Source organism: Phyllostomus discolor, chromosome 12 (genome assembly GCF_004126475.2).
Source record: "Phyllostomus discolor isolate MPI-MPIP mPhyDis1 chromosome 12, mPhyDis1.pri.v3, whole genome shotgun sequence".
Classification (NCBI taxonomy): Eukaryota; Metazoa; Chordata; class Mammalia; order Chiroptera; family Phyllostomidae; genus Phyllostomus; species Phyllostomus discolor.
Window position 1 is genome coordinate 15,369,159 of NC_040914.2, and position 24,799 is coordinate 15,393,957.

General features: G+C 51.0%; 1 protein-coding gene across 1 annotated transcript; it reads right to left on the bottom strand.

The window, feature by feature from the left end:
- Positions 1–964: 964 nt before the first annotated feature.
- Positions 965–22,964, bottom strand: PHLDB3 (pleckstrin homology like domain family B member 3). The gene is made up of 16 exons (XM_036012439.1): positions 22,802–22,964; positions 21,946–22,299; positions 20,738–20,920; positions 20,472–20,618; positions 17,726–17,854; positions 17,334–17,498; positions 16,498–16,608; positions 16,325–16,408; positions 15,864–15,977; positions 8,311–8,410; positions 8,056–8,143; positions 7,884–7,971; positions 7,655–7,711; positions 3,396–3,615; positions 2,551–2,636; positions 965–1,394 (listed from the first exon to the last, which is right to left on the bottom strand). Exons 2-16 carry the CDS (start codon positions 22,177–22,179, stop codon positions 1,260–1,262), a joined length of 1,941 nt encoding a protein of 646 aa, XP_035868332.1. The 5' UTR covers positions 22,180–22,299; positions 22,802–22,964; the 3' UTR covers positions 965–1,259.
- Positions 22,965–24,799: the final 1,835 nt, after the last annotated feature.

Genomic DNA, 24,799 nt, shown 5'->3' on the forward strand with positions numbered 1-24,799 from the left:
ACCCAGCACAGACACACACTCATCAGCAGTGATGACGCAGTGCAGTCAAGGCTGTGATGAGTGATCAGAGCCGGGTTGTGAAGCCCAGGGGAAGCATCTGACTCAGCCTTGAGAATCAGGGAAGGCTTCCTGGAGAAGGAAACATCTGAGCTAAAACCTAAGTGATGAGTAAGAATTGGGTAGAGTCGGAAAAGCGGTCTAAGAGGTGAAAGGGAAGCATTTTTCTTTGTTCACTTTCATGGAATGAAATGTGCCCTATGGTGCTGGGGACACAGCAATGACAGGACAGCCCTGGCTCTGCCCTCATGGAGCTCCCCGTCTAGAACATAAATCACCAGCGATAACCTAGCTGTTCAGGGATGGAACAGTAGAACTTAAAGCAGTGCCTGACCCAGTCAGGAAGGGCTTCCCAATTCAGACCTGAAGAATGAGGAGCTAGCTGGTTAAGGGCAGGGCAGAGGGAATAACATGTGCCAAGGCCTGGAGGGCAGGAGCCTAGGAGCTCTTAGTAATTGTCACGAGCCCAGTCAAATCAGAAAGGGGAAAGCAGACTTGGCTGGTGTGGCTTAGTGGCTTGAGTGCCGGCTTGCAAATCAACAGGTCTCTGGTTCCATTCCCAGTGAGAGCACACACACCTGCGTTGCAGGCTAGGTCCCTGGTTGGCGGTGTGAGAGGCAACAGACTGATGTTTCTCTCCCTTCCCCTCTAAAATCATTTGAAAGGGGGGTGGGAGTGGGAGCAGATAGACCCACAAACTAAAAGACGAAAATTGCCAAAGGCTAAGGTCACATGCCTTTCCACACCCCTCTCCCAGCCGTGACCTTAGATCGAAGGCCTCCGTTTTTAAAAAGGAGAGAACCGGCTGGGGGACGCCTGGTGCTCTGACGTACCCTAACTCGGACGCCCTGCCCAAGATACCGGACCAAGGGGCCCAGACGCCTGGACTGGAAAACACAACAAGCAGTTTTTCCTCCACGTTTAATTCGGTATCACAGGAGCACCAATAAATAGTTTCTGCCCGCCCCCGCACTTTTCCTCCAACCCGGCACAGGGCTCCAGGGGCTGGCTTCCCATCGGGGGAAAGACACCTGCAGCCCCGAAAACACACCGCGGCTCAGGCCAGCAGAGCCGCAGCACCTGCAGAATTCCCGGAGTTCCAAAGGGGCGGGCCCAGGCTTTCCGGAAGTGGGCGGGGCCTCACGGGCACCTTGCGCGCCGACGGAGCCCCACTGGGTGGTCTGCCAGGAGGGTGGGGCCGCTCAGGGGGCGTGGTTCTCGTCCGCCGCCGTCACGATGACGTCCATCCAGATGCGCATGGCCTCGGGGCTGGGCGCTACCATGTAGAAGAGGCGCTCGTAGGTTTTGACGCAGAATGTCAGGCGAGGGTTGGGGCTCTGCGATAAAGCGGGGAGTGGAGGTGGTTAAGAGCACCTATGGGGTGGAATGTGGCGTCGGACGAGCTCCTTAGACTCGCCGAGTCTGTTTCCTCATCTGCCGTCCCAAACAGTGGCTCCTACCGCATTGGGTGGCGAGGGTGAAATGAATTAACACAAGAAGGAGCTTAGAATTTTTAGGAGAAAGGAACTTAAAAGGACCCGTGTTCCTTTCCCCCAGCCTACCTTTCCCTATATTAGAAATCTGCCCTGGCTGGCGTAGCTCAGTGGATTGAGCACAGGCTGCAAACCAAAGTGTCGCAGGTTCGATTCCCAGTCAGGGTACATGCCTGGGTTGCAGGCCATGACCCCCAGCAACTGCACATTCATGTTTCTCTCTCTCTTTCTCCCTCCCTTCCCTCTCTAAAAATAAATAAATAAATAAAATCTAAAAAAAAAGAAATCTAAGCATTCAGATTTCCTTTCTCCAAAATGGAGCTCTCCCTGGCTTGTAACTGGGGGAAGCTAGCGTGTTCTACAACCTTTATTTATTATTTACTTGCCAAGCCCAAATTCAGGAAACCCCTTACATCCATTATCTGTCTTTGACCTTCTCACCTCCGAGGAAATGGGGTGGAGTGTGCCCATTTTGCAGGTGAGAAAACTAAGGCTGGCAAACAGAAGGCACTTCCCTGATGTCCCATCGGCTGCTTCCCACAGCTCTTTCTAACCACTGTACCAGTTGCCAACATTTAAATTTCTGGCACTGCACTGTTTTAAAAGTTCACGTTTCTGAGTCCTCTGGAGAAAAAATAAAAAATATGGTGTGACATGGGGCCCATTCTGTTTGGCAACTACGGGCAGAAGCTGAAACCACTGTCTCCTCTGAATGCTCCCAGGCTGCCCCACCGTCACCCTGCTGTCTTCATTCATTCATTCATCAGGTTACCAAACCTTTGCTCTAAATCGTTCATTCCAAGAAAAGTAACAGTGGCTGAGAACCAGAGGCTGCACTCCTAACTTTTGGTCCCTGTAGTGAAATGCCCTGTTGCCCCCCTGTGCTGGATGGAGTACCCTGATGGTGGGGGCCATAGATGGCCTTTCCCGGGAACTAGCTAAGGCTAGACTGCAGGGGCTCACACCAGGGGGACAGGGCAGCGCCCAGCAGGGACTTCACCTTGAAGGCACAGCGCAGGTGGTCATAATACACTTCCTCGATGGCCTGGAAGTAGATGACGCCTTTGAGTTTGGACTCTTCCTTGTCTGACAGGGAGGTGAGGGAGAAACAGCCAGTAAGTTGTGTGTGTGGCATGAGTATGTGTCGGGCAGGGTGGGGTCACCGGGCCCATGTCCCGAGACTGGGGTTGGGGAGAGGAGAGGGTTGACAGTCTGAAGGCCCCTAGAGTATTGTGGTTGTAAGGTGAGTGAAAGTGGATCCTAAATGGGAACCTGGTGTGGAGTCTGGACAGGACTAAGGGATGGGGTTGGAATCCTGGGTCCCTCAATGCCTTGGTCCCCGACAAGCAAAGGGACTCAAGAAGAGGCCAGATGCACTGACTCCCCTGGAGAAAAATCGAGAGGGCCTGGCCTCCTGGGTGACAGAGGCAGGGGAGGGCAATGATGAGGTGGATCGACTCCTCCTGGGTGTCTTAGGAAAATGGGGGCTGGGGAGCCAAAATTATGCAAAGCTGTTACCCAGGTTACCAAGGCAGACCTTCTATAGGAGGAAGGGGATGGAGATCCATCCGGACTCCTGGGTCCTGGGGGAAGAGGGAGCTGGGAGCCCAGAGTCCTGGGTTGTGGTCAGTTAGGAAGGAGTAAGGGACCAAACTTCTGGACCCTGGGAGAAGCAGGGTGTGGTGGCTTAGACTCCTGAGTTTGCGGGGTGGGAGGGGCTGGGGATCCAGACCCATGCGCCTAAGAGAAGGGGGCGGGGCCAGGACTCCTAGGTGTCTGGTGGGAAAGCCCTGGGAGTGGACTCTCCCAGGGTGTGGGGGCCCACAGCGGCCAGGATAGGTTTACCCGCATAGTAGGCCAGGCGCCGGGCCTGGCGGTCAAAGCAGAACCACCGCTTCCTCCAGGTCTTGATGCGCCCGCCCATCTTCACCAGGGGCCCGCGGCAGCAGCCCCCAGACACCTGGACATTTGGGCAGTTTTCGGGGTTGTGGCCCCAGCGTTCCAGGTGCTGCTGGAGATCCAAGACCCGGGGTACAGGAGGGCGGGGTGGGAGCATGGGCGGGGCCTGGGAGAAAAGAAAAGGGGGCAGCTGAGGGCACAGGGTCAGGAGATCCTGAAGCCTGGAGCCCACAGGAGGGGCCATCAGAGCAGCTCACTGCAAGGCCTCCTACAGCCTCTAAACAGTAACACTAGCAGTGACGACCCTCATGGGGAACCTGACGGCTACACTTACTGACTATGAAACTGACTGCCCTAGCCTCACCAGTATCAACCCCCTGACTCCCCCCACACCCTGCCCACCCCTGGGACAGGGCTACTATGAGCCCCATATTACAGATGAGCAAAGTGAGGTACAAAGAGATGAAGTAATCCACCCAAGGTCACCCAGAGCTCAGGTGGCAGAGCTGGGGCCAGAACCCAGGGCTTCCTGACTTAAGAGCTCACCGTGAAACACCAGAGGGGAGGGATGCCTAGGTCAGGGTCCCCGAAGTAGGACCCCCACATACTGTCTCTGTAAAGCAGGGATTGAATAGTAAGTGGTCAATAAATGAGCACACTATTTCCATTATTATTGCTGTTGTGATGAAATTAGTGACTATTACCTGTGCTAAGCACTTTATAGTGTGTGGTTACCTCTTACACGCACCCTACTGGGGACCTGGCCTGCAACCCAGGCATGTGCCCTGACTGGGAATCAAATCAATGACCCTTCCGTTTGCAGGCCAGCGCTCAATCCACTGAGCCACACCAGCCGGGACTATTATCCCCGTTTTAAAGATATGGAAACTAAGACTCAGAGAGGTTATCACTAGGCCCAAGCCACAGAGCCAGAGATAACCAAGACAGGACTCACCAGGTGGCAGTCCCCTCAGGTGTCAGAAAGGGGGAACAGTAGAGTCACCAGGTTGGAGAGCCTGGTGACTAATTACATTAAGGCCCTGAAAGTGCCTACTGTCACCCAGCCCAGCCTGACCATCTCCAGTCTTCCCGAACTAGCCCTGCAAAGACTGGCATGACCCCGGAGTCAGGGGGCTCCGGCCAGGCCTCAGGCCTGCCTGCAAGCAGAGCCCCTGGCGGGGTCTGGGGTGGGGTGAGGATCTGCACATGTGACAGGCCCCAGGGACGCCGATGCTGTTGGTCCACGGGCCACACTGTGAGTGTGGAGGGCTGAAAAGACTGAAGTGAGGCCAGAGCAAGAAGGGGTGAGACACAGAAGAGACTCACTGGATGGAGACAAGGAGAGGAGAAGGGGGATGAGGGGGAGCAGGGGAGCGCACCTGAGGGGCAGAGGTTGTTGCAAGGATGCTAGCCAGGGCGCCTGGAAGCACAGGGGTCATCCCCTCAAATCCGTACAGTTAATACTACAGATCGCCGCTGTGTATGGGCGGCCCCCCACTGCATCCAGCAATCACTGTGACCGCCTCACTTCCTCTCCCATTCCTGTCCCCATTCGACAGCTGAGGAAACTGAGGCTTCAGAGAGGAGGTGACTCAGCCAGGTCACCCATGTAGGACGTGGTGGATGGAGTCCGCCCTGATCCAAGAGAGCAGGGCTGGGCTCTGGGCTGTGCACTCCGCCCCTGGCAGGTCACCCGCACAGGACCCCCACCCTCTCGGAGCCTCAGGTTCCCCTGCACTGGACCTCAGGGGCTGTTTCCACAGCACAGGCTGCTCCAGGGATGCGCTGGCTGCCGGTAGGCTCTCCAACCTGGTGACTCCACTGTCAGGCGCAGACCCAAAGACACGCTATTTAATAAATGATGCCGCTACCAGCAGGGCGATTCATTTTTAATGATCTAGAGCTCGTGCTCTATTTCACTCCTGACTCTTCTCAGTACCTGACGCGCACCTTATTTTACTTACTGATTGGGCTTTTCCTTTTTGGAAAGCTTTATTATTGTCTTTCTAATCCTCATTGAACATGTTTCATTAATTTTAGAGTGAGAGGAACATCAATGTGAGAGAGAGACATCAATTGGTTCCCTCCCGTTACAGGCCCCACCAGGGGATTGAACCTGCAACCTACGTACATGCCCTCACTGGAAGTCGAACCACAACCTTTTGGCGTTTGGGGCCGTGCTCCAAGCAGCTGAGCCAGTGGCCAGGGCTAATGCGGCTTTTTGTCTGCCACCCCCACCCCTGCCATCAAATAAATGCCTGCTTCCCCAAGGGCAGGAGTTGTCATTTTGGTCTTTGCTGCCACCCAGGTACCCACCGCACAGTGAGCACCCCCAAATAGAGGCTGAAACAAATGAAGGGAAGGACCAGTGGTTGGGAAAACAAAAAGCAGGTTGGGAACAACATGCTCATTTTGGGGAAAAATAAATTCACAAAATATGGTTTGATCAGTGTATGCGGAAAAGTGTAAGAAGATTTGAAGGCTTTTTGACCACAGAAAACACCTGGGCCTCCAGAGCGGGGGCAAGGAGAAGGGCTCAAGGGTGACCTTCACTTTCCCATGCTGTCACATTCTTTATAACAAAAATGTATCCATGGTATTAGCACAGGTAAAATAATATTTGAATAAGGAGCCTCTCAGCTAAATCCGTAATGTGAGAAAGTACAGGATAAATGAGGAGTTTCTTTGCATGAAAAAAATGGCATTAAAAAATTGGGGAAGGCCCTGGCTGGTGTGGCTCAGTGGATTGAGTGCCAGCCTGTGAACCGAAGGGTCACTGGTTCCATTCCCAGTCAGGACACATGCCTGGGTTGTGGGCCAGGTGCCCAGCAGGGTTCATGTGAGAGGCAACCACACATTGATGTTTCTCTCCCTTTCTTTCTCCTTTCCTTCCCTTCTCTCTAAAAATAAATAAAAATCTTTTCTAAAAAAGTAGGTAAGGAAAACTCAATCTCAGAGATTGAGACCTTTTAAAAATGCATTGTGTGTACTTTGTTTGGGTCCAGATTTAAATAACCAACTACAAATAGACATTTTGGATACAATTAGGAGAATATGAATATGGAACATGTATTAGGATGTCACAGAGTTAATAGTCTTGATGATGTATGACAGTGGAATTTTTATGTTAAAAAATACTTATAGAGACACATAGTGAGGTATGGATGAAATCATATGATATGATATCTGGAATTTGCTTTAAAATATTTCACTGCAGCCCTGGCTGGTGTGGCTCAGTGGATTGAGTGCCAGCCTGAGAACCAAAGGGTCACCAGTTTGATTCCCAGTCAGGACACATGCCTGAGTTGCAGGCTAGGTCCCCAGTAGGGGGTATGCAAGAAGCAACCACACATTGATATGTCTCTCCCTCTCTTTCTCCTTCCCTTCCCCTCTCTCTAAAAATAAATAAATAAAATCTTTAAAAAAATAAAGTAAAATATTCCACTGTGGAGTGGGAAGTAGATGTGGGATTGGTAAAACAAAGTTGGCACCAAATCAAGATTCAATACTGATAATCACTGAAGCTGCATGGGGGGTACACAGGGGTTTAATCTCTCTAGGTTTGCATATGCTTGAATATTTCTATAATAAAAAGTGTTTTAAAAAAATCAAAAATTGCTCTAGCTGGTATGGCTCAGTGGACTCAGTCCAGGCCTTCGAACCATAGGATCACCAGTTTGATTCCCAGTCAGGGCACAGGCCTGGGATGTGAGCCAGGTCCCCAGTAGGGGGCGTGTGAGAGGCAACCGCACATTGATGTTTCTCTCCCTCTCTTTCTCCCTTCCTTACCCTCTCTCTAAAAATAAATAAAATCTTTTTAAAAATTCATATTTTAAAAAATTGGTAAATCTTTACAAAAAAAAATAAACAAAGAACACAGAATTTTAAATGATCTTTAAAAGCCCCCAGATGTAGTTGCCTTCCTTCTGCAGGAACTGTGACACTGTCACCCACTTCCAGAAGAGGAGACTGAGGCACAGAGAAGCAGGGCACGTTCGTTACCCGAGGACGTACGGTGGGTACAGACAACCACAATGGGAAGGGAAGCTAGGTCTTTTGGGTTCCCCTTCCCTTGCCAAGCCCAGGACACTTTTCTGTGCCACCGGAGAGGAAAGGAAGAGATAAGAAAAGGAAGAGATAAGAAAAGGCAGAGGCCAGGGGGCAACACAAGCGGGGGAGAAGTGGGGTGAGGGTAGGAGACTGACCATGATGGCAGGAACGGCGGGGCCTGAGGAACCTTCTGTGCTCCTTCTTGTTCCTTCCTGTGGATTCAGGATGGGGTCAATGAGGAGACTAACCAGTCAGATCTGCGAAACAAAGGACTGGAATCCCGGGTCCAAGGGAGGAGGGCTGGGGGCATGGACTCCTGGTCCAAGGGAGGAGGGGCTGGGGGCCTGGAGTCCTGGGTTGAGGAAGGAGGGTCTAGGGTCTCACCCTGGCCTTGAGCAGCCGCTCGCGCTCCGCCACAGCCTGCTGCAGGAGCCGTTCCATGCGGGCGATGTCTGGGTAGAGTGCCCCATAGCTAGGAGGAGGGAACAGAGACCAGGGCAGGTTACAGTGGCCCTGCCTCTTCCCCCATCTCCACACCTTCTCCCTGACGTCTCACCTATTCCCAGAGCCACAGTTCAGCAGCTGATAGAGCGGGTGTCTCCCAGAGTCTCCTGCTGCTGGGAGGGCTGAGGCCTCCAGGGGTCCTGGGGGAGAAGAGGTGGTGTCAGGGTAGGGGGCTGGGACTCTCCCTTGTCCAAGCCCCTCCACTTCTCCCCCGACAGGCAGCCATGCCAAGTTCTTCCATCCTGTGCTGCAGGTAAGGCTGGTGGTCGGAAAGGAACGGATGTCGGCGTAGGGCGGGCGTTCTCACCAGCACAATGGAGGGACAGAGGTCGGGGGGATCCCCTCTGGCTCAATCTCTCGCCCCTCTTCCGGGACATGCTCCCAGTCCTCTGGAGGCCAATGGAGCCCTGAAAACACACGAGATGTTCACTCTCGACCACAAGTCCGAGGGCTGACTGCCGAGTGAAACCACCATCTAACTGGCTCAAATCAAAAAGCCATTATAAACGTGATGCCGAGTGAGAGCTCCAGTTGCAGAGGGCCACACTGTGTCGTGTCCAGAATGGGCAAAGCCAAGGAGACAGGAAGTAGATTCGTCTTTTGGGGGAAGAGGGGCACTTGACAGGTGATGGCCAAAGGGTCTCAGGTTTCTTCTGGGGTAATGACTGTGCCCTAAGTGGTGGTGATGGTTGCACAACTCTGTGAATCCACTAAAAGCCACCAGTTGTACACTTTAACTGGGTGAACTGTATTTTAATAAAAGTATGAAGAAAAGCCCACTGTGTGGAGGGCATGTGGAAAAGCCAGACACTCTCCCACATGTTGGGGAGGGGCAGTTCTACTGAACAAGCTTTATGTAGACCAATTTGGCTCTTTTTATTTTTTTTTAAATACCAAATGCATAAATCTTTGAGCCCCAGTTCCACTTGCAGGACTATATCCAATGCATATATTAATACATATGCAAAATGACTTGAGTTCAAGGTCATTCCCCTCAGAAGCCTGCAGACCACCTATGTGCCCACAGAACGGGGCAGGGTAAATAAACCAGGGATGATCCACACCATGGAAAACTCTGCAGCACATACAATAGAAGGAGGGGATGCTCTTTAAATCTGGAGAGAAGATAACCTCCAAGATAAAAAACGAGTACTCAGCAGTGTGAGGATGATATATTTGTTTGAGCATAAAAGAGGGAGAGCATATGTGCATGACAGAATGTACGAACACAAAACATCTCCAAGTAGACACCAGAAACCGGTCACCCCGGCCACCATTCACAGAGGATCTGAGTGGTTGGAAATAATAGTGGAAGGGCCTTTTCCACACCTTTTGAACTTTAAACAAGGGGAATGTTTAGCTTGTTTAAATAAACAAATAAATAAATAAAGGACAACTAAATGCAACCTGTGTTCCCGGACAGATTTCCTTTGTGTTTTCCCAGAAAAAACATTAGTGAGACAACTGACTAGATATGAATAAGATCTGTGAGTTTTAATAGTATTATCTCGATTAGTTTCCTGAGTTTGATCACTATACTGTGGTTATGTGTAAGAATGGTCTTGAGTCCTGGCTGGTGTGGCTCAGTGGATTGAGTGCTGGCCTGCAAACCAAAGGGTCACCAGTTCAATTGCCAGTCAGGGCACATGCCTGGGTTGTGGGCCAGGTCCCCAGTACGGGGTGTGTGAAAAGCAACCACACATTGATGTTTATCTCCCTCTCTTTCTCCCTCCCTCCCCCACTGCCTAAAAACAAACCAAACAAAATCTTTTTTTAAAAAAATGCCGGTCTTTAAAAAAAAATGTCCTTGAGCCCTGACAAATGTGACTCAGTTGGCTGGGCATCATGCCACAAAACAAAAAATTGCTGGTTCAATTCCTGGACAGGGCACACGCCTGGGTCGAGGGTTTAATCCCCAGTCAGGGCACGAGCAAGAGGCAACCAACCATCTCTCACATCGATGTTTCTCTCCCTCTCCTTTTCTCTCCCTTCCCCTCTCTCTAAAAATAAATAAATAAAATCTTTTAAAGATTAATAAAAATTTGAAAATGAATGGCCTTGACCTACAGAATAATACAGAAGTATTTAGGGGTAAAAGAGAATCATGCTTCAGAAGAGAATAATAATGTGTGTGTGTGTGTGTGTGCTAGCGTGTACAGAGACAGAGAAAGAATAATGAAGCAAATGTCAAACACGGTAAAATGTTAATTACCACGTTTCTGAATGATGACTACACAGGAATTCTTTCTACTATTTCTGTAATTTTTCTGTAAGTCTTAAGTTATTTCAAAAGGAAAAGTTATGAAAGATGAAAATACACATGAGAACAATCAATAAGGAAATAAAGTTAAGGTCATTTTTAAAGAAGAAAACAGCAACACCTCTGCATAGATAATAAAGAATGATTTAAAAGTTGCATGATTTGAGCACCAGCGAGTACACTCACTGCTACAGGCCGTAACTCCTCAAACACATTCCATCCATGAGTTAATGGAAACGGTAAAGGGACCTGGTTACCTGGGGAGGGTGCAAGAGAACCAACCCGATTCTGAAGACAGTTAAGTAAAGTCAAACCAACGAGCATTTCCCTACATTTCCTGCAAAAATCATACCCCTGGGTAACAAAACAGCAAATGAATGTGAGTCCTTTTCAATAGAAATATTTCAATCATGTGAATAAATGGATCATCAGGAACTGCTGGGGGTGAAGAGAATAGGGTGCTATAAAAGTGGGTCACCTTCTGCCCTGACCAGGTGGCTCAATTAGTTGGAATGTTGTCCTGTACACCAAAAGGTTGTGGGTTCAATCCCTGGTGGAGCCTGTGTGGTAGGCAACTGATCAATGTTTCTCTGTTCTCTCTCTCTCTCTCTCTCTCCCCTCGCACCCCTTCTTCTGTCTCTCTAGGGTCAATGAACATACCCTCAGGTGAGGATTAAAAAAAAAAAGAGGGTCACCTTCCAACTGGAAGACCAGGGAGAGCCTTCTGGACAGTGACCCAAGGCCCAAGGGTAAGAGTTGGCCAGGGAAAAATCTGGACAGTTCTGGCCAAGATGGAAATGTAGGTAGAAACACTTCACTTCCTCACACAACCAAAAGAAGGATAACAACCAATTTAAAAACAATAAACAACGAGGACTGCCAGAAAATCAGACTTCATGGAACTCCCGGCAGAGAGGATATGCAGCAAGGTGGACCGTGGGAGCGAGGCAGGGGCTGGCTGACTGGGAAACTAAAGACTCAAAAGTTCTAACGGTAAACTCCTATGGGGGTTGCGAAGGCATGAGAAACTCCCATCCTCACAGGAGAGCCTCACAGGAGAGTGTGTTGGAAAGTGGAGCTCGGTCAAAGCTGGGGCATTGTTCCCTCTCTGACCCCTCCCACACAGACAGTGCCAAAACGCAGCAAAAAGGGGTGCCCCGTCCTGCTGAATACCTAAGGCTCCTCCCCCTACAACATAATGGGTGCACCAAGACAAAGAAATATGGCCCAAATGAAAGAACAGATCAAAACTCCAGAGAAAGAGCTAAGCAATGAGGAGATAGCCAACCTATCTGACGCAGAGTTCAAAACACTGGTAATCAGGATGCTCACAGAACTGATAGAGATTGGTCACAAAATGAAGGAAGAAATGAAGGCTATACAAAGTGAAATAAAGGAAAATATAAAGGGAACCAACAGTGAAGGGAAGGAAACCAGGACTAAAGTCAACAATTTGGAACAAAAGGAAGAAATAAATATCCAGTTGGAACAGAATGAAAAATAAGAATGCAAAAAAAAAAAAAAAAATGAGGAGAGGCTTAGAAACCTCCAGGACAACTTTAAATGTTCCAACACCTGAATCACAGGGGTGCCAGAAGGAGAAGAGGAAGAGCAAGAAATTGAAAACTTATTTGAACAAACAATAAAGGAAAACTTCCCCAATCTGGTGAATGAAATAGACTTCCAGGAAGTCCAGGATGCCCAGGGAGTCCCAAAACATTGGACCCAAGGAGGAACACACCCAGGCAAATCATAATTACATTACCCAAGATTAAAGATAAGGAGAGAATCTTAAAAGCAGCAAGAGAAAAAGACTCAGTTACCTACAAAGGAGTTCCGTTAAGACTATTAGCTGATTTCTCAAAAGAAACCTTACAGGCAAGAAGGTGCTGAAAATAAGTATTTGAAGTCATGAAAGGCAAGCACTTGCATCCAAGATGACTCTGTCCAGCAAAGCTTTCATTTAGAATAGAAGGGCAGATAAAGTGCTTCCCTGATAAGGTCAGGTTGAAGGAGTTCATCATCACCAAGCCCTTATTATATGAAATGTTAAAGGGACTTATCTAAGAAATAGAAGATCAAAAAGTATGAATAATAAAATGACAACAAACTCACAACTATCAACAACTGAACCTAAAAAGCAAAAGCAAAAACTAAGCAAACAACTAGAACAGCAACAGAATCACAGAAATAAAGGTCACATGGAGGGTTATCAATGCGGAGAGGGAGAATGGGGGAAAAGGTACAGGAAATAAGAAGCATAAATGGTAGGTACAGCCCTGGCTGGTGTAGCTCAGTGGATGGAGCGCGCGCTGAGAACCAAAGCATCGCAGGTTCGATTCCCAGTCAGGGCACATGCCTGGGTTGCAGGCCATGGCCCCCAGCAACCGCACATTGATGTTTCTCTCTCTCTCTTTCTCCCTCCCTTCCCTCTCTAAAAATAAATAAATAAAATCTTTTTAAAAAATGGTAGGTACAAAATAGACAGGGAGAGGTTAAGAACAGTATGGGAAATGGAGAAGCCAAAGAACTTATATATACGAACCCACGGACATGAACTAAGGCAGGGGCAAGGGGAATGCTAGAGGGTAGGGAGGGTACAGGGTGAAGGAAAGGTAAAGAGGAGAAAAACATTGGGACAACTGTAATAACATAATCAATAAAATATACTTTAAAAAAAAGAGCTGGCCAGGGAAGACTGAGGGGAAGTGTCCCAGGTGGAAGAATGGGCAAGTGTAAAAGTCCTGAGACAGGAGTGAGTACGGCTGCTCAGTGCTCCTGCAGCTGAGCAGAGTAGAGGACAGTGGTGAAAGGGGCAGAGGGCTGATCTGCAGGGGCTGGTTGGCGGAGATGAGGAGGTCTGGGGGTGGCTGAAGGCATTTGATGGGGAGGGCTGCAGTAGGAGGGCTATTGTGTGCAGAACAGATTGTTGGGAGATAAAAAAGAAGATGGATACTCCAGTGAGGAAGCCAGTATGTTGGATGACAAAAACCAGAGATGGGGAGGAAGTGGACAGAAGAAGGATGCTAATAATGATAACACTAATAATAATTGTGACTGTAATCAGTGCACCAGCAGCCCACATCCACTGAGCACCTACTATGTGCCAGGCAACACGCTAAGACTTTAACTGTCAACCGGTGGGTGCTGTTATTATTCCCATTTTGCAGCTAAGTAAACAGAGGCACAGAGATGTGCCTAAGTTCAGCCAGCTGGGAAGTACTGCCAGCTGAACCCAAGCAGGGGCAGTACTCTCAGACATCACGGGATCCTGGAAAGAAGGGGTGGAATTTCAGGATTTACCAGGACTTGGCGTGAGAGAAGGGGCAAGAAGGCGAGGAGTTATCTATTTGTTTATCTGACTGAGTAAAGAAATAGTCTGCTGTGCCCTGCGGCTCCGTTGCTCCCTCTGGACCAGTGCTGACCACCATGCCCACCTGGACTCTGAGGGAGCCCTAGAAACCCCAGTCTCCTAGAAGGCACAGGCCATGGAAACAGACAGACTTGGTTCAGACCTGCTCTGCCACCCCCCGGGTGCACGACTTTGGCAGGACCCGTCTCCTCCCAGGCTGGACTCACCTGCTATAAAGCGGGTGAAGGCCCATTGCCCTGCCGTGGTCAAGGCCAGGATTACATGAGTGACCTCGTGCAAAGCACACAGAGGACTGCCTGGCCCGGCCCCCCAGGTGACAGACACCTGGGCACAGGGCAGGTCCGAGAGCCACACCAGCAGGTACAGGGTTCCCCTGGCCCTAGAAGCTCCAAGTCCACAGGGGCCAGTAACTCAGGATATGACTCCATAGGAATGGACATGGCTTCCCATTGAGCATCTATAGACATGCAGCTTACTTAACAAGGGTCATATTTACTGTAAGTTGGTTGCCTGGCAACCCAGCTGATACTCCACCTTTATCAGGCTCCCAGGGAAATTGGTTAGAAAGCGAATTTCCTAGACATTATCTCCTCACCCTTTGCCCTTAATAGGACCTACTCTAGGGGATTCTTCTGAGCAAAAAATGAAATGATATATTTTCATTTTATACATACATAGATTTCCATATATTCATATGTCATGAATATAACATATTCATGGATTATATATTCATAAATTATACAAAACACAATTTCATGAATATACATGAATACATATAATTTTATATCAAGTTGCCAATATTTGACTGTTTTTCATAACTAAGTAATAGCAATTCCATATGGTTCAAAATGATAAAAATATTTCAAGCAGACCCCAGCCTACATTAATCTCTCAGAAGTGATTGTTATTATTAACATTAATTAATAAGTAGTCCTGGCCAGATAGCTCAGTTGGTTAGAGCATCATCCCAATAAGCCAAGGTTGCGGGTTTGATCCCTGGTCAGGGCACATACGGGAATTGGCCGCTGAGTGCATAAATAAGTGGAACAAGGCAATATTTCTCTCCCCCTGAAGAACGGTAAGTAAAAAAAAAGTTTAAGGCAAGATTTAAAAAGTACTAATGAGTAAGAAAGAATATAATACATTGCATATTATATTACATGATATGTATATTAGATAATCTAATAATACTCATTCATGTTATTACTCTGTGTACAAAGACACATGACACAGATCTCTTTCACAGCATTGCTTACACTGCAAAAAACTCAAATCAGCACCCACAGAGGGAGGGTGTCTCGATGCCCCAGAGTAGAACCGTGTCCACAGGGAAGCCCAGAGGGGTGGTGCGCAAGCTCTGAAGACAGAGCGCCCGGGTTCACCTCCCGGCTCTGCCACACACCAGCTAGCTAAGTACCTTCACCTCTTGCCTCAGTTCCTTCACCTGTAAAATGGAGACAAGAACCTGCTTCACTTTGTTTTTGCAAGACCAAATGAGTGAATCACGTGTGAAGCATTTCCAACAGTCCCTGGCCCACGATACAGACTCGGTAAGTATGAGTTGTCCTTAGTATCGCTGTTATTGTTTATATGGTTATTATCACAGAGTCGTTAACCAGGATGAGTCAGCTCTAAATGTATCAATGGCAAACAATCTCCATGACAGAGCGTTCAGTTATAAAAGCCAACTCATAGCTAATATACGGTTTTGCAAAAAAAAAAAAAAAAAACCACACACTTTACATGCTATAACATGAGCTACCAGTTTCTAAGTGCTTACCCACATCCACACAACTGAAACAAGACTTTTGTCATCTAACTTTCACCCCACCTCAGGCACCACACCCTGCCATCGTCTCCTTCATTGAAAAAAATCAGTAACAACCCATTCAAAACATCCTTGTCCTGTTAACACGGTTTCCAAAGATCTGGAAGGAAAGCTATGCAAGCGACAAGCAGTTGTACTGTGTCTGGAGAGTGGGCTGTGGGCCAGCAGGGGGCGGGGGGCAGGGAGGCCTGCTTATCAATATGCCCTGTTCATCTGCTCCTGGGCACACATGTTTCATTTTTCCAGGGGAGCAGTTGAGTGTTAGGCAACAGGGAAAGAAAAAATGAAGCCAGAGCCCGATAAAACTAAAAATACCCCTCGATAAACTCTCCCCCCATGGCAGAGAAAGCCGCAGTGGGAATTCTGGAGACAGGGGACTGGGGGACAGCGGGGAAGCACCTGCAGGGAGCTGTGCACGGAGAAGAGGCAGGAAGAGGCGGAGGCGGAGGCGGTGTGTGCCTTGGGGTCCTGGAGCACCAGCAGCTGGCGGTCTGTCTTCTGAGTGAACAGGAGCTGTGGGAAAGGGAGAAGGTCAACAGGAGCTGGTGGGATCATAGACCCCACGAGTTCCAGGATGCTCTGGCTACTGTCTCCAGTGCCAGCTCATTTCTCAGATGGAAAAACAAAGGCCCAAAGTCACAAGAGGGCTGGAATGGGGTCTCACTGTCCAATCTCCCAGACCATGGACAGAGACACCTATTTCCCTGAGGAGGAGGAGCTGGGGGCCCAAACTCCTGGATCCCAAGGCGTAAAAGGATAAGAGGCTGAATAGCCTGGATCCCAAGGAAAGAGAGGTGTAAGGGCCTGGACTCTTGTGTCTGAGGGAGGGAGACCTGACAGCTGCATTAAAATCCCCATACCTTAGTGAGGGCCTGGTTGGACTCAGCAAGGTCTCCGCCAGAGCTGCCCTGAAGGCAATTAAGCTCCAGCAGTCGGCTCCGCTCCTAAGGGAAGGCAAAGGCAAGGCATCAGGGACTGCCACCCTTCAGAGTCAGAACGGGCCATCCCAGCGATAGAATTGATGGCCACCTACTTGTGTCAGGGCCTGAAGGGCCTCCTCCTTCTTCCGGCTCAGCCCCCGGCTCTCAGCGGCCATCTGCTCCCCCAGCGACTTCAGCTGCTCCTCCAAGACCTGGATCCGGCGCTGCAGGGCACCCCCAGTACCCTCATTACTTAGCTGCCCCGGGTCCCGAGCTGGCTCCTCCAGAACCAGCTTGGGGTTTGCACTACCTCATAACAGAGACCCCAGGACCTGAGTGCCTGGGAGAAGCTGGAGGGGACTCAGAGTTAAGTTCCCTGGTGCCTTCTTTCCTTTGGGGGGTCCAGAAGAGGGGATGGAGGGTTCTACCTACAGACAGAGACCAAAGGACACAAAGACCCAGAGAGAGTAGCCAGAGATAGAGAAAGAAAGGGGCGGACAGAGAAAACTTTCTGATCCAAAATTCCAGAAAACGGTGCTCACTACAACCAAACATGTCACTTTTTTCCAGTGGGCTTTGTCAGACCCTGGACTCTGATGCCCCCAGAAAGGACAGGTGGCAGCATCTCTTTGGATAGGGTTTGACAGGCATAGAGTGTAGTGGTGAAGAGCAAACAGGTTCAAATCCCAGCTCTGTCCTTTACAAACTGAGTGACTTGGACAAGGCTATGTGAGTACGCTGACCCTCAGTTTCTTCCTTTATAAAATGGGAAAAAATAAGATTTGTCTCCTAGGATTGTTGTAAGGATTCAATGATTAACTAGACGTCAGCTATTATTGTTCCTATTGTGAAGAGCACCGCACAGGTAGACAATAGAAAAAGGGCCAGGCATGGAGGGGAGAAGGCAGAGGTTGCCATGAGGGAGGCAGGCCAGGGCAGCCCAGCTCACCTTGTGCTGAACCAGGCTAGCCTGCAGCTCCTGGACCTTGGGGTCCCGCACACAAGCTCCAGGGCTGCCCCGAGGATCCTCCTCCTCCCGCCGGCTCTCCCGCTCCAGTTGCTGGAATTCCAGGTCCTCGTAGGCACGCTGGGCCACATCCAGCTGTTCCCTTATCTGTGGGCAGAAATGCAAAAGGTCTGGAAGCCTGGACCCCGAGGGCTCAGGGGAATAAAGGGTGGGCCAGGACTCCAGGTCAATGAGGGAGGAGGCATTGAGGGCCTAGACTCAAGTCCTGGGGTTAGGGGACTCTGGGAGGAGGAGGCTGAAGGCTTGGACTTCTGGGTCCTGAGGGGGGAGGGGCCTGGACACCCGGTCCCTGAGAGGGTCCAAAGAGCCCTCACCTCCTGCATGGTCTGCAGGAGCCGCTCACGCTGGTCCTCTGGCTGGTCCTCAAGCTGTCCCTGGGCCTCCCGGAGTCTCTGGCGAAGACCCTCCACTCGATCCCGCTCCTGGCTCAGCCGCCTCTGCTCCTGAAAGAACAGCCAGGCTTTTAGCCTCCCCCTGAGCACAAGGGACGGACACGGAGATGAGCAAGGGCCAGGCCCACCGGACTGCTGACGCTCCCCTGCCCGGGGTTGGCTTCATGAGGGCTGGGGCCCTATGAGTCTGGTTCACTCTGGTGCTGGTTTGTCTGAAATGTGCATCATATAAACAGTTGTTCAAGAAATGAATGATGCCCTGGCTGGTATAGCTCAGTGGATTGAGTGTGGGCTGTGAACCAAAGAGTCGCTGGTTTGATTCCCAGTCAGAGCACATGCCTGGGTTGCGGGCCAGGTCCCCAGTAGGGGTCACATGAGAAGCAACCACACATTGATGTTTCTCTCCCTCCCTTCCCCTCTCTCTAAAAATAAATAAATAAAATGTTAAAAAAAAAGAAAAAAAGAAAAAGAAATGGCCCTGGCTGGTGTGGCTCAGTGGATTGAGCACCAGCCTGTGAACCAAAGGGTGGCAGGTTCGATTCCTAGTCAGGGGTACATGCCTGGGTTGCAGACCAGGTCCCCAGTAGGGGGTGCATGAGAGTCAACCACACACTGATGTTTCTCTCCCTTTCTTTCTCCATCCCTCCCCCTCTGTCTAAAAATAAATAAATTAATTAATTAAAGAAAAAGAAAGGAATGAATGCAAAGCAAAGCATATCCATGCTGGGTGATTGATACTGGGACCCAGAGCAGGGTGTCAGACCCGGTCCCTGGGCCCCAGGTGGGGACACAGCCACGTTACATCCTGGGACAATCAGGGCAATGAAATGCAGAGAGTGTCAGAACCCAGAGTGGGGAGCAATTTCTACTGGGATTATCCCAGGTCTTCCTGGATGTGAGGATCTTAACATAAGCCTCAAACATCAGAAAGCATTTAGACCTAAGGAGATAGGGGGGTTTGAAGGGCATTTTGGGGAGAGGGAACAGCATGTTGCAAATGAACCATGGAGTTGAAAAGTATGGGAAGTTTAGGGGCAAGCTCTGGTCAGGGAGGAAGAAGATGCGGTGGAGGAAAGAGACAGCACAGGGGAGACGACAGCGGAAAGGTGGGCTCAGCTCACGTTGGGTTTGGTCAACCAGGCTAAGGAGCCCTAATCCTGGGGCAACAGGGAGCCATGGAAGGATTGACAGGATGGGGTAGGACTTAGGTGTGAAATCATCCCTTTTGAGGATGGACTCCAGGGGTTGAGACCAGCTCCTCCATGAGTCCTCCAAGCAAGGCGGATGAGACCTGCACTAGGCCTGGCAGTGAGGATACAGAGGGTCAGGGAACAGAAAGACAGGACGTGTTGATTGACAGGGTTGGGTGTGAAAGATAGGGAGGTGTGCCGAGCAAGGTCCAGGACGCTGGCCTGGTGACCAAAGGGAGGGTGAGCCAGGAATAACATAGAAAAGGAAGTTGCTGAGGTCAGCTTTGTCTGTGGTGCCCGAGAAGGGCCGACTCCTGGGTCTGCGGGAGGAGGGGCCTGGGCGCCTGCACTCCTGGGTACTGGGGAAGGAAGGACTATCTAGGAGCCAGTACCTCAAGCAGGACACAGAGGCCTGATTATGGGAGAGAAGTCAGAGCTGAGGGAAATATAGGCTCTTTGAGGACCCAGCCCGAGGACATTACAACATACAAGATAAGGGCAAAGAGATCATTTGATAGAATGACAAAGGTACCATCTCCTAAGTTGTAATGTTAGCCGATCCATGCAGTGACCGGCATTGGAGGGGTGTTAAAGCCTTAGGTAAACGATTATTAAGAAGGGATCAGAGTGACCTGCTGAGGTTGGACAACCAGAGATGACGTCCCCCGGCACGGCACACAGGAAGCACCAAGCACACCTGAATCTGGTGCAGCTTGTACTTCTAACCCACCACCTGCTGCAAGGCAGAGGAACACACAAAGGCAAAGGACACGGGCCACACCCTGACTATGGGACAGGAGACTTGGTTTCTCCAACAAGTGGAATGGAAAACAATAGTAGGTAGGGACTACTAGAAGTGAAACAGGTAATGAAAAAAATACAAATAAAATAAAATCGGGGGAATAAAAAACCCAACACATATGGCATTGCAACCCTTTTGGGGACCCGATTCAAACAGCCAGCTGTTAAAGGGCATTGTTGAGACAATCTGGAAATGTGAAAACTGGAAATAAGACAATATTAAGAACTTATTAACTTAAAAAGGAGTTCTTATTTAAAAGTAATGTGATATCTGGGATAGGCTTCCAAAACCAGGAATAGGGAAGCAGGCTGAGGGCTACGAAACAGGCAGGGGAGTTGATCGCTGCTGAAGCTAGCAAGCGGGAGCGAGCGCACCACATGGCGGCCATCTGACTCTCCTGTTGCTACTGGCTTGACGTTTTTCACAGAGTGACACTAAAAGAGCAGAGAGGGGGCAAAAGAAGGCCCCAGTGCGTCAGGCCCCAAAATCATGGTCAGGGAGGCAGGAGGAAGATAAGGAAAGGCATCTGTCCATCACTGCCTCCCATCCCCAGTGTCCCCACTTGGGGAACAGGGGTAGACCCAGTCCTGGGAGCCCGGGTCCCGAGAACCCCACCAGGAATACCCCTCCGACAAAGAAGAAAACTGATGATGAAGACTCAGCCGGACCAACAGACCTGTTCCCTCTGTTCCCGTTGCTCCCGGCTGCCCTGCTCCGTGTCCACCTGCTGCTCAAGCAGCTCCCGGAGTTGCTCCTCCTCCCGCCGAGCAGCCACTCGCTCCCCAGCCAGCTCACCCCGCAGCAGGGCCACCTCGACCTCCATCTGCGGAGAGAACGCAAAGGCTAGGGCTCGGAGATCTAGGGAAGGAGGGTGCTGGAGGCCTAGGCATGCCATGGAGGAAAGGACTGGGAGACTTCGCACAAGGTCTGCAGCAGCCTCACCTCGATCCTCAGCTCCTTCTTCTGGCGCTGTAGCTCCTTCACTCGCTGCTCCATCAGGGCCACTCGAGTCAGAACCTCCAGCTGCTGCTCTCGAAGCCGCAGCGCCACCCCTCGAGCCTCTTCCTTAGACTGGGTGGGCGTGGGGGGTGTGGCCCGGGCCTGGACGGAAGGCAGGGCCTCCCCCTGAGATAAAAGAGGGTGCGGTCAGAGGGTGTGGAGAGACCTCGCTCCCCGGCAGTCACTAAATCCATCTGTTCCCTGCCTCAAGATTCTTCAGGGGGTCTTAACTGGCCTAAACTCAACCACCACACTTTTATACAAGAGAGGGTGCAAGCCCAGTGACCACCGGGCCCTGGAGGCTCGCGTTTCGGGAGCCAGCTCAAGGGAGGTGTTTCTTTTTCTCTAACTGGGTCCTATTTTCCCGGGCGTCAAGTCGTCGTAGGCCCCGGATCTCTCTCTCCCCCCAGGTCTCTCAAGTCTCTCACCCTGTTTCTCTGGGCTTCGTCTCCCCACTCAGTGTTTGTCTTCTGTCTCTAAGTTGTCACTCCGTCCCTTCCTCTTCCTCCGAGTATCTCCCTCTCTTACGGTTTCTCTGTCTCTGTTTCTGTCTCTCTGAGCATCTCTGCCCTGTTTGGGGTTTCTGTCTCTATACCATCTCGAGTATCTCTTCCTGCATCTCTGTCTCTTTGGGGTCTTTTCTTTTAGTTTTATTGATTTATTTCATCCGCATCTGAGGACACGCTTAGAGAGAGGGAAGGGAGAGAGAGAAATATCAGTGTGAGAAAGAACCATCAATAGGCTGCCTTTTGCTCGTGCCCCACAGGGAACCGAACCTGCAACCCGGGCATGTGCCCTAACAGGGAATTGAACCTGCGACCTCTGGGTTTACCAGACAAAGGCCCAACCAGCTGAGCCGCACAGGCCAGGGCTCTTTGAGGTCTCTGTCTCTCAGTCTCCCTGTGTCTGGGTCTCTGTCCATCTGGTCTCTCTACGCCGGTCTCTAGGTGCCTCTGTCTTGCACTCGGTCTGGGTCTCTCTGGCCCCGGGTCGGTGTCTTTGTCTCTCCGGAGTTTCCATATCTCTGGGGCTCTCTCCCTGTCTCCGAATTTCTGTCTATCTGGTCTCTCTCCATACCTGCCTATCGCAGTCCCTGTCACCTGCCCTGGGCCACCCCCGCCCCCGGGGATCCTGCCCTCCTCGTCCCTCACCGTGTCTCGGCTGCTCTCGGTGCTGCTGCCTTCGGCCACTTCTTCCTCTTCTTCCGCCTGCTGCTCAGCTCCTCCGCTGCTAGGAAGCTCCTCCGGGACCTCGGGAGCCTCCTGCTCGCGGGAGCCCTCGGGGTGCTCCCGGGGCTGGGCGGCTCCTTTGGGCTGAACCGCCTCATCGCACTCCGGGACCTGTGGTGGCGGAGTCCCCTCGTCTGGGCTGCTGGGAGTCCCCATGGCGGTGGCTCGCTACGGCGGGGTGGGCGGGGCCCGGAGTCTGGGGGCGTGGACTGACAGCGTGGGGGCGTGGCCCAGGGGGCCTGAGCGCTTGGCAATGCTCTTCCAAGGGGGCGAGGCCTAGGAGTTCAAAGGAAGGGACTGAGCACTCCAGGAACGTGGCCGGGAGTTTTCAGGGGCGGGATTCGATAGCTCTAGCCCCGCCCCCGGAGGTGGGACCGGATTTTGAGTCTTGGGTCCTAGCGCGCCCCCTATTGGCTTCTCCCTTCTATCCAGATGTGGCACCTTGTTACCCTCCCGGCAGCCCCCCACAATCCCTGGACCACCTTAAAGCGACCCCGGGTCTCCTTCTCCCTCGGGGGCTCAACAGTCTGGGCTCCTGTCCCCTGCACTCCGGAGCCTGGTAGACTTGGCTCTGACCCCAAAGGAGCGACACCCATTCCACCTCGCCCAGGAACCCAGGAGTCGGGGCTTCTAGTCTCCCTCTCTCCAGACAAACCAGGAGTCTTGAGTCCTCAGCTCCTCCAGGGAGCTAAATTCCCAAACTCTAGCCTCCCCCGCCCCCGGGACCTTGGAGGCCAAGTCTCAGCCCCCTGCTGCCCCGCAGCCCCGGCCCTCTCACCCGCTCAGGATTCGGCGCTCTCGCTCTGCACTCTGGGCGCTGTCGTTTCAGTCTCTGAAACAGGTGCCTGGGGAAGAGGGAGGAGAGACGCTGCTCGGCACCCTCTCCACAGCAGCCCGGAAGTGGAGGGGGGGGCACAACAGGTCCAACAGCTCCCGAGGGAGGAGGCAGCGACCTGCCTGCCCCACCCGCGACCTGGCATCCGGGCATCCCGGCCCCACCGGTCCCACCCTCAGAAAACCCAACATCGCAACCCCCCACTCTGCCTCTAGTACCCCCATTACTATCCCTTGGAGGGCCAGGTGTCTTGGTCTCATATGTGCAAATGCCTCCCTAATGCCAGACCCTGGGAATGCTGAAAGAAAGAAGGAATGCTGAAAGAAAGAAGGGAATGCAGACAGGGGCCTCTCCCCTCTAATGAGTCCTTACAAGAGCCCAGACCGGTTTGGGGAGCTGGACAAGGGGACAAGGTGCCCTGAGCTGAGTCAGAAACCCGCCCAGAGACAGAGAGAAGTGTGCCCCCCCACTTAACCTCTCTGGGGTGGACCAGAGAGGTTAAAGGTGTCAGCCAGACCCTTTCCTCTCTAGGTAAAAACAGGAAAATAACTGGTGTGAGAAAGTATTATTGGATGTCAGGAGCTGTGCTAAAAGTTGATACACGTTAATGTAATTCTATGCTCCTAGCAGCCTAACAAGAGATGTTTATCTCCACTTCATAGCTGGGGACACTGGGGCAGAGAGGGAGGGGACAAGTGTGCCCAGAATCTATACATGTTGTTAACGTCAGCACCAGATATGTTCTCTGGAAAGTGTGCTCTTAACCATTACGCTGACTGTCACTCCAAGCCAGGAAATGCCTGGAAGATTGTTCCAATTGATAGTGACAATAATAGTTAACGCTCATCCTCACCTCCCGAGGCTATGCTGCAGCTATTATGGAAACTGCTGTGGAGGCCACGGTGGTAGATGCTGTGGCTATGGAGGCTTAGGGTGTGGCTACCCTTGGGACCCTGGAGGTCTGGGACACATCAGTGAGAACAGCTGGGGAAGGCCCTGATATGGCTGCTGTCATCCATTGTGTGTGAAAAAGTTCTATCGCTTCTGTTGAAAACCTGACTCAGCAGCTCAATTTCAAATGGTAAGAAATCCTCTTCTTTTCATCCATAGTTTATCAGGGACTATCGCCTCTCCATTGCCGAGGAACCCTCTACTGCTTGTCACTCCGAACACAGGGGTCGGTCTGTGTCCATCTCCTAGATCAGATTTCCTGGGCATCTTAAATGAGTGCTCGAATTACAGATGTTAGCTTCTCATTATGACTCCTGTATCCATCCGTACCTGACAATGCTAACATTTCACTTTTTCAATTAAAAAAAATTTAATCTGCCCTTATTTTTTTCAAGATTTTGCTTATTCATTTTTAGAGAGGGGAAGGGAGGGAGAAAGAGAGGGAGAGAAAGATCAATGTGTGGTTGCCTTTCAAGTGCCCCCACTGGGGTCCTGGACAGCAACCTAGGCATGTGTCCTGACTGGGAATCAAACCCGCAACCCTTTGGTTCACAGGCTGGCACTCAATCCACTGAGCCACACCAGCTAGGGCCTTAATCTTCCTTTTTAAAAAAGAAATAGTGGTTAACATGATAGGAATCCTGCCGGGCAGGTAGTGTGCCAAGCACCTCACACATATGAACTCACTGGATCATCAGAATACATTACTATTTTCACTTTACAGAAGAGGCCTGGAGAACAGAAGTACCTTATCCTGGGTCTCTCAGGAGGAAATGACTCAAACTCAACATGAAGTTTTCATCCACGGGGCCAAGAAGCCCTGCCCCAGACACCTGTTTGCTTCTGCTCATGTGAGTTAGAACATCTCCTTTGGGCTCTCTGGACCTTCTCTCCATCCTGCTGTCTGGCATCTCCAGACACCAGAACGAACCCCAGGCACCTCAGCCCAAAAGCCCAATGGTTTCCCCCAGAAAACAGACAGAAGTCAGA

What these genes read in the sequence shown, in the direction of transcription:
- PHLDB3 (XM_036012439.1), bottom strand. Translation starts at nt 22,179, where the DNA reads ATGGGGACTCCCAGCAGCCCAGACGAGGGGACTCCGCCACCACAGGTC. An exon ending in AACGGGAACAGAGGGAACAG is followed by an intron (nt 17,855 to 20,471) that starts GTCTGTTGGTCC and finishes CTGTTCTTTCAG; the next exon opens with GAGCAGAGGCGGCTGAGCCA. An exon ending in CCGTGCACAGCTCCCTGCAG is followed by an intron (nt 8,411 to 15,863) that starts GTGCTTCCCCGC and finishes GTGTGTTTTCAG; the next exon opens with GGCTCCATTGGCCTCCAGAG.